This window comes from Panicum virgatum, chromosome 8K (assembly GCF_016808335.1).
Source record: "Panicum virgatum strain AP13 chromosome 8K, P.virgatum_v5, whole genome shotgun sequence".
NCBI lineage: Eukaryota > Viridiplantae > Streptophyta > Magnoliopsida > Poales > Poaceae > Panicum > Panicum virgatum.
In genome coordinates this window covers 5450750-5460475 of record NC_053143.1, presented here as the reverse complement: position 1 = coordinate 5460475, position 9726 = coordinate 5450750, and the positions used below count along the sequence as shown (strand labels likewise).

At 43.3% G+C, this 9726-nt stretch overlaps 1 protein-coding gene across 1 annotated transcript; it reads right to left on the bottom strand.

Moving 5' to 3' along the window:
• Window positions 1-928: 928 nt before the first annotated feature.
• LOC120643688 (sec1 family domain-containing protein MIP3-like) lies at window positions 929-3520 on the bottom strand. The gene is made up of 5 exons (XM_039920143.1): window positions 3372-3520; window positions 3195-3286; window positions 2813-2947; window positions 1919-2062; window positions 929-1362 (listed from the first exon to the last, which is right to left on the bottom strand). The coding sequence occupies exons 2-5, from the start codon at window positions 3240-3242 to the stop codon at window positions 1285-1287; spliced, it is 405 nt and encodes a 134-aa protein (XP_039776077.1). The 5' UTR covers window positions 3243-3286; window positions 3372-3520; the 3' UTR covers window positions 929-1284.
• Window positions 3521-9726: the final 6206 nt, after the last annotated feature.

The window sequence follows — 9726 nt, the reverse complement described above, 5'->3', positions numbered from 1 at the left end:
TAATTGTGTCTTTGGTACGGGGCCGGCGATCGAGCTCTGTCGTGAGACTGGAAGGGGGATTGGCCCTTGGGGGAACCAGTGTGATAACTTAATTTTGGGCCTTCTGGGGGTATGTGGGCCGGTGGTGGAGGAGGGAAGTTGGGCTGCTGAAGTTTTTTGGGCCGAAAGAGAGATTGAGACTCTAGTAGTTTGGTTTGTTGGATTATTTTTGCTTTTTTGAATCATATACATAGAGTATACTCTATATATATACCAATTTTTTGTCTAAAAATAATGGGTATTCAGTTGAATACCTTTGAATTCAATGGGGCCCGCCCCCGGGCTTAGTCCAGTGGTCACCAGCTGCTAAGCACAATTAAGCAGATATGCAGGGTGATGAAGCAACAGAGACACCTTCATGTCAGATCTGCCGGAGAACCTTGAGCATCGATGGCAAGCTCATTCCTTTCCTTTTTCTAGCAGCAGCACGTGTGATCGTCCGTGCGCCTCTCGGTTCTTTGCATAGCAATAATTGCAGGGTCCGATGCATCCTTGCATCATGTATTGGGGGATGATAATTGACAAAGATGTGGCCCCAAGATTCTCAAGAAACTAATTGTCCAAGAACAACCGATCCAAGATGTATGTTGCAATGAAATGATGCCTTGGTGCACTGTACAGGGATGAACATTTGTTCTGTATCCAAAACGTGTTTACTTGCTTGAGCTCTGACGGACCTAACATGCAGCATTCAGTTCTGCACTCACATTAACCATATTTCACTCACTGCAACTTAAGAACAGGTATAGAAAGGTAGTAAAGGAATCTCACAGCATCAGAGGCAAAGGCGATGCAATCTCCAAGCTGCACACAGCACGGGCACTGAGCTCGAGAAGCAGAGGAAACGCTCCTATGAACTGATAATGGACTCAGGGAGGAAGCTCATCACTTTCAAAAGCTTTACCAGTAGATATGGAGGGTAGACCAGGGCCAAGGGAATCGATTCGACACGCATGAGTCAGCAATGATGCCATCAGAAGGAAGAACGAAAGCTCTTGAGGAAATAGGAGAAAAAAATATTGGAAAGTGAGACACAGTTACAGACAGCCTCTTTCCGCTTGCTTCTAACTGGCCTAAGTTGCCATAAAAAAATTCCTTTCCATCCGGATGGATTCAGAATTTGATCCATAATGGACTCTAGAACCCCATTCAGAATATTTATCAGCCTCTGAGGTCAAATCACTCCCTGCATAACTAATAGTGCCTTTATTTTTGTTTGATTTCTCATGCTCTTTAAAAAGCTCCTCATGGTCCGGAACGAGTAATGTCAAGCATCTGGCCCAAGTGGAGAATCAACGTATGCTGACTTGCTGAGTGGCCAAACTGCAATAAGTTTTCACAAAAAGATTAAAAAGGCCCGCTTGAACAAATTTAGGGTACTATTTGAAGCTGCTCCGAGTGTTCTAAGGAAACAAGATGAATAACAGTAGCAACATAGAAATCTACTTTAATTTTTCTGAGTAATGCAGAAGTTACAGTGAATTTCAAAGAAAACAGCACCAGCAAGATGTTCTATCAGTACTTGTCAGTTATACTACATAAAGATAGAATGAGGATCTCAAGCTCACAAGTACAATATAATAAAACAACAAATCAGATAACATGGGGATCTCAAGCTGACTAGTACAATATCCTATCAGTACTCGTCAGCTATACTACATAAAGACAACGTAAAGATGTGTTAGATGGCACAATTTAATTGAAACAAATATAAACTTTTTTTAAGAAAAATAAATTGGAAGTTCAGTGCCAACCAAAGGTACTTTCGGTAATTTTCTACCATGACAGTTTTAGTGGAAGGAAAAATATTAACTAGCAGGATTCTGAAACACTTAAAGGAATACATCACAAGGAACATAGTCTTGCAGTGGGTAAGCACCTCAGAAATAGCTGTCAGCACAGTACAATGTGAAACAGTTCCATGGTTGCCCAGGCATCGCAGAATATACCAATGTGCATCACTAAGGAGGGATGTAAGCAATACAACCTTCCTTAATGGATGAGAAAATCTTGAGTGCCAAAGCTGCAAAGCACATGATACAACACACATTCAGGTAAAGAGTAGCAGAACAAGACATTTTTTTCATGAAGTTAACACGAAGGTTATCAGGGCAGGCACTTCCAATCCATCACAAGTACTGAACTAAAGAGCATATATCAGTTTTACAAAAATTCAAGGTGTTGTAAGAACAATAGCAATAGGCAGTAATTATAATTAAAATATACATTACTAGAGGAGACACTCTAAAGGCCCTCAAGCTAGAATGTAATGCCACTGGGGGAAAAAAAACTTGGTGTGCATACTACCAACTCAATACCCAGGACGCATTTCAATACCTGCAGTAAAAGAACTAAAAATGATTTTCTTCTCAAAATATGTTATTCATAAAGACCATTGAGAAAGCAGGCACAGAACATTTATACAAAATCATCATAAAACCATCCCTATCATGCTACTAGTGGAGAATATTGCATCAACGGCGTCCTCAGTCATTCCCTGTAATCCTAAAGTGTGCAAGTAACTGCTCCTAAATATAAGTAATTAATGTGACTGCATCAATACAAGTTTCCCCATGATTAGATAAAAAGTAATCTAACTACGAATGCTTCCTGATCTTTATCGTTTCATTTGTGCACTAGACAGTAGACACGTGTTTACCTGCTTGAGCTCTGACAGACCAAACATGCTGCATTCAGTTCTGCACTCACATTAACCACACTTCACTCACTGCAACTTACGAACAGATATAGAAAGGTAGTAAAGGAATCTCACAGCATCAAGAGGCGATGCAATCTTCAAGCTGCACATAGCACGAGAACCGAGCTCGAGAAGCAGATGAAACGCTCCTATGAACTGAAACGCCTCAGTGCCCGAATCAACATCTGCATCTGCAATCTTGTCTCCAATCTGCAACATTAAATTTGGCAACAAAATAATCAATGTTTCAGTCCAGGATGCAAAAAAGATGGTTCTTTTAACAGGATTATTGCTCCAATCAGGAACATGTATCAGATATTATTTATCTGCACAGGCAAATTCGCATGCCTAGATGCAAAAGAGACAGCAGCTTAAGCCTCGTGTTGTATCTTCTGAAAGAAATTGGGAAAGGCAAGCATGTTCCCGGAATCAGGACGAAGTGGCGAAGAGATCCGACCTGGCGTATGGAGTCGAGGCAGGCGGCAATCAGATCCACGGACTCCATGGCGCCCTCCTAGGTGGGGGAGATGAGGAGCCGGCACCCTAAGCCTGACCGGGACGAGGAAGGGAGGGTGAGAAGGTCAGTGAACACGGTCGGGAAGCGGCTACCGCGGTGGCAGAGAATAGAGAATACCGCCGCTTCTCCCTCGTTCCGGCCGCCGACTGAGCTGCGCTGCGGTCGTCGCCCCCGGGCTCGTCGGAGGAGGCTGGGCATGGCGTCGTCGGCGACGAATCGGGGAGCGCGGAGACGAAGCGATGGGCCCCGCACGGACAAGAAAAGAGAAAGATGAGATGAACTGTTGGCCGTATTCGATATGGAAAAGAAGATTGGGCCGTCCTTGTGGGCCTGTTCGTATGGACATTCAGGAAAAAAAATCTTCAAATCCTCTATGAAAAACAGAAGAATCCAAATGCATTTGTTTGAACTTTCATGACTTAACCTGTGTATAGCCACCTAGCTCATGCCTAGCGCTTTAGTCATCACCATATTAGTCGACAATGTGAGCAACCAAGCATTGAAATTGATAGCACAGCAAGTTTACTTTCTTGCACCGGTCATGTTACACAGTGAGTACTAGTAGTCCAAAAAAAAAAAGTAAATGCATGGCAAACATATACACCTTTTTATAGAAAAAGGTAAGTGTACGGAAAATATATACACCTACCAGCATTAATTCATTCATTACTGTTAGCATCGACGACATATGCCACTATATAATGCTTGTGTCTCAATGCCCCCATGTCATTTTTGACATTGGCAAGAGAAGGGAGAGGGAATGGGAGAGCTAGACGCCTTTTTTTTTATGATTGGCTTGTTGGGAATAGGAGGCAAAAGGGCAAAAGTGACCAGGGACTTAAAAATAATTTGTCCTATCATTTGGTACTTGTCCTGTTGGCGGATGACATCCGGCTGGAAAAAAATCGGTACAGACGGGCTGCAAACTCCGCTGGTTGTAGCCCCATCTCGGATGGCCGACGCGTGGCGGCCTAGAGGAATCGACGACAATCCTGACGAGGACGGACTCCAGCTCCAGCCTCCAGACAGCGTTCTCCTTAGTCCTCCTTAGCTTAGGCTCCTTGAGAGTCTGGCGTCACAACCCAAGGTTAGATGCATGCGGAGCGTCTTGCTGTGCTCCCGGTGTCCATGCAGAGATTTGGAAACCCTGAGTTTCCTTGAGAGATTATATTTTCTATTATCTATTTTCCTGCACAGATGAGTTGATTTGTATTCATAGCTAGTTTCGGTATGACACATACATGCTCAGGTCCATATAATACGATTGCGGCACTGCAAATAGTACTACATACCAAGTTAACAGGACTCTCCACAAGTTAAGCCGTTGTAATAGTTCAAGTCAGCTCTACCTACTTTCTATCATGGAATGTTATGTTGCCCTGCGTAGAAAATAGCTAGGAGGCTCGTACACATCAATTAATTCCGATGTAATTAAAAAGGCACGATATGCGATCTAATAATGAACCCAATGCACACTATACATGGTATAATGCGAACCTATACTAGACTTCCTTGCCATAGCAGATAACACACCAGCCCCTAGTTTTCTTTTAAAAAAAGTGCAACAGCGCCCAAGAACGTCAAGGATAGGAAAAAAGAAACAAGTGCCTAAATTATTGGAAAAGGTTTAATGCGCTTTTGCTAGGCATGGGAGGCAGGAGGGAAGAAGATAACAGTCTTGATCGAAGAACCCGTCGTGCAACCATTGAACCTCGACCGTGACGTGAGTGGTAGAGATTTTGTATCAAGAAAATCCGCAAAAAATTTTAGGCCAGTGGTACGTCGAGTTTCCATGTTACAACTAATATATCAAATTGAAGATATTTGTCCTAATATCCTCCTATTTTTTATTTTTTCTAAAATAAAATTATATATAATTATAGAACTTTGTCTATTACCTCTCATCATGAAGTAATATGTAATAAAAGTCATCCAGATCGACGGCTCACAGTTATTTTGTGTATTACCTCTCAGTAAGTAATCAATGATTTTACACTTGCGCGCAAGTGCATAAGCAGACTACATATGCAAATAACACAAAGTCATCTCAATTGAAAAGAAAAAAAAAATCAAAATGCATTTGCTTACATTTTCATGGCTGAGCCTCTGTACACAAACCTCACGAGTGTCTAGTCATCTCCATACGAGTCAGCATTGTGAGAGCATTCAAGCGTTCAAATTAATAATGGAGCAACTCTGCTTTTCTTGCACACATAATCATTTTACAAACCTAAAACATCATCCGACATGAATGCCACCAGAGAACTATAAGTCCAATATACAATGTGTAACATGTAATCAATAAAAAATAAATGCATGAAAAATCTATACACCTACAAATATTCTGATGTAAAAGGCATGGCATGCGATCTAATAAAGAACCTGCTAACAATGCACACTATATATATGTACCGAAATTTTACTAAACTTTTACTTGCCATAGCACACCAGCCCAAAACCAAGAACATCAAGGGGGTTTAATGCGGTTTGCTAGGCATGGGAGGCAGGAGAGAAGAAGATAGGAGTCTTATCCATAGCGGTAGTTGTCCCTCCAAGAATGAACGCTTTTAGAATTGACTACCTTTTGAAGTTCGACCAGGACATGCTGCATTCAGTTCTGGACTCTCAGGGCACCCACAGCGTGCCGCACCATACCGATGCTCGAAAATGTCACATCATCACCGATGCCTCATTTCCTTCTCTTGCTGGAGAGTTCGCATGAATCCAGTAGGGCCCCCTAGCAATTTTGAGGAGGAGCAGCAGTGATTTTTTTTCTTGGCATTGCCAACATGCATGCAAGTGAAGGTAGCTTGCGCCGGACGATGGAAATTATACTTTAGTGATTGAGCATCGAGGAAAGTAGAGTCCCCGGTGCTTGCTTTTTTCATTCAGGCATCACCAGCTGCAGTGTGCAATGGCAACACACTGCGGCTGCTCTCATTAACCACACTTCACTCACTGCAACTTACGAACAGGCATAGAAAGTTAGGTTCAGAACTCATTGCAAGCTATTAGTGTTGTTGCAGTTTGGAGATGAGATTGCAGATGCAAGATGCGGGCACTCTGGAGGCGTTTCAGTCCATAGAAACGTTTCCTCTGCTTTCCGAGCTCGGTGCTCGTGCTGTGTGATGCTGTGAGATTCCTTTACTACCTTTCAGAGTAATAAAGATGATAGTTTGACATTCGGAACTCATTGCAAGCTATTAGTGTCAAATTCTGGTTACAAAAGACAAATTGTAGGTTCAGAAGCTCAAAAGTTAGTAAAGTTAAATAATTTATCGGACATTGTAACATTAAATTTGGTAACAAAAACAATCAACGTTTCAGTCCAGGATGTGCAAAAGATGTTTCTTTTAACAGGTTTACTGCTCAAATCAGGAACATTTATCAGAAATAATTTATCTGCACAGCGAAAATTCGCATGACAAGGTGCAAAAGAAAAAAGTTGAAGAAACCACACAAATTCCACGCGACAGCAGCTGAAACCCGTGCTGCACTGCATTTTCTGAAATAAATTGGGACAAGCAAGAATGGACCCGGAACCAGGATGAAGTGGCGAAGAGACCCGACTAGGCGTATGGAGTCGATGCATGCGGCAATCAGATCCACGGACCCCATGGCGCCCTCCTAGGAGGGATCAGGGGGAAAGGAGGCGGCGTCGTCCTGAGCCTGGCCGGGACAAGGCAGGGAGGGGCCAGTGAACACGGTTGGGAAGAGGCTACCGCGGTGGCAGAGATTAGAGAAGGGCTTGTTTTCTGCGCTCGTGTTGGGACCTCACTGCCGCCGCTTCTCCCTCGGTTTCGGCCGCCGACTGAGCTGTGCTGCAGTCTGTGCCCCCGGGCTCATCAGAGGAGGCTGGGCATGGCGTCGCGTCGCCGGCGACGAATCGTAGAGCGCGGAGACAAAGCGATGGGCCGCACGGAAAAGAGAAGAGAAAGATGAAATGAGGTGTGGGCCGTATTCTGATAAGGAAAAGAGGATTGGGCCATCCTTGGGCCTGTTCGTATGGACATTCAAGAAAAAAAAACTTCAAATCCTCTATGAAAAAAAAATCCAGATGCATTTGTTTGAATTTTCATGACTTAACCTGTGTATAGAGTATAGACACCTAGCTCGCCCCTAGTGCTCTACTCATCTCCATATGAGCCGACAATGCGAGCAACCAAACATTGAAATTGATAGCACAGCAGATTACTTTCTTGCACATATCATGCTACACAGTGGATATCATCCCACGTCAATGCCAAAAAAAAAATACTAGTAGTCCAAAACAACAAGGTAAATGCATGGCAAATATATACACCTTTTTATAGAAAAAGTTAAGTCTCCGTAAAACATATACACCTACCTGCATTAATTCATTATTATTGTTAGCGCCGACACGACACATGTCACTATATAATAGTTTTCTATCTCAATGCCCCATACCATTTTGACATTGGCAGGAGAAGGGAGAGGGAATGGGAGAGCTAGCTAGACAGTGTTTTGATCATTGGCTTGTTGGGAATAGGAGGCAGAAGGGAAAAGGTGACTAGGAACCTAAGAGCAATTTGTCCAATCATTTGTTAGGAGTCCTGTTGGTGGATGACACCCGGCAGTCTTTGAAAGCATGGAATGACATCTTGTACAAGTAGGACTTGGGTGAAAAATAGAACCAGATCAATGAACTGACTTTTGGTAGGAGTCCTGTTGGCGGACATCCGGCTGTGTGAAAGCATGGAATGACTCAACGACATTTTGTACAAGTAGGACTTGGGTGAAAAATGGAACCAGATCAATGAATTGGTAAACTTCCCGTCAAGTTCTGTTATGTAGAGATGCAAACTTCTCATCAAGTCCTTAAAATTGTAACACTTGGCTAGCTTGTCTTATGAAATCAACATAAATGAACACGATCAATATTATGTACTGTTGCTCATGACCCCATTAGGTTTTGTTGTGAATGATCCATTGTGCAACTATGCGCTTTTACGAGTGTTCGTTAGTGATTCAGTTAATTAATTATTTCTGGTGCAAATATTATTCAGTTTTGCTGAGAATAACATGATGGAAATATTGCCAAACAAAGCTGCTTAAGCATCATCATCCGTGGCATTTGCACTGGTTACTGGCAGTATCTCAAAATAGTTACCTATATATGGTAGACCATCGGAAGCATCAAACAAGATTCCATCATACTGAACCAAACAAGTTCACTCATGAACAAAGTTGCTGGAGCCAGTGGTGGCGAGTGCCTTTGAGCCAGTTTGCTGATATTTTACCTCACCTTCTCAACGTTCTCAACGTTCTCCTTAGTCTATTAGTCCATCATACTGAACCAAACTAAGTTCACTCATGAACACCGTCATGGATGTAGCCAATATTATAGGACTCCCCACAAATTAAGCCGTTGTGCTATCCCAAGTCAGCTCTACCTACTTTCTATCATAGTTTATTATGTTGCCCTGTGTAGAAAATAGAAGACTCATATACAACAATTCCGATGCACAAGGCATGAAATAAATACGAGCTAATAAAGAACCTAATGCACACTGTATATGTATGCGAACCAACTAGACTTCTTCCTTGCCATAGCATATACCAGCCCAAGAACATCAACGACAGAAAAAAAAAAACAAGAGCCTAACTAATTGGAAAGGGTTTAATACGGTTTGCTAGGCATGGGAGGCAGGAGGGAAGAAGATAAGGGTCGCGAAGAAAGAACAACTAGCCGTCCAACCCAGAACAAGAGCTGTTTAGAATTGACTACCTTTTGAAGGCCCATCAATTTGCGAGAAAAAGAGACCTTTTTATTACTCAGAAACAGAGTTACAGTCCTGAGCAATGATTTGCTCTGCACAGGCGTGCATCGATAACCTCCAGACTTGATCTTTTCGCTAGCTATGTGAGTACATGGGCAGCACTATTTCGCTCTCTCTTCGCCCATGCCGCTTCAAATGGGTTAATCATGCTCATCGATGAGGAGGATTGAGGGGAAAGGACTCATGAGACATATTTTCTGGGCGCACGATGCGGATTACATCCTGTCTATGAGACTCCCCACCAGACCGGCTGAGGACTGCTTTGTGGCATGGAATTATGAAAGAAATTTGGACAAGCAAGCATGGACCCAGAATCAGGACGAAGTGCTGCGATCTCACTGTCACCGGTTCTCCTTCGGTTCCGGCCGCCGCCTGAGCTACGCTGCGGTCTTCGTCCCCAGGGCTCGATGCGCCGGGAGGAGGCTGGGCTGGGCATGGCGTCGTCGGCGACGAATCGGAGAGCGCGGAGACGAAGCGATGGCCGCACGGACAAGAAAAGAGAAAGATGAGGTAAGTTGTGGGCCGTATTCCGATATGGAAAAAAGGATTGGGCCGTGGACGTCCAAACATATACACCTACCAACATTAATTCTTTGTTAGCATCGACACAACATGCCGCTATATATAATGCTTCTTTCTCAATGCCCCCATGCCATCTTGACATTGGCAGG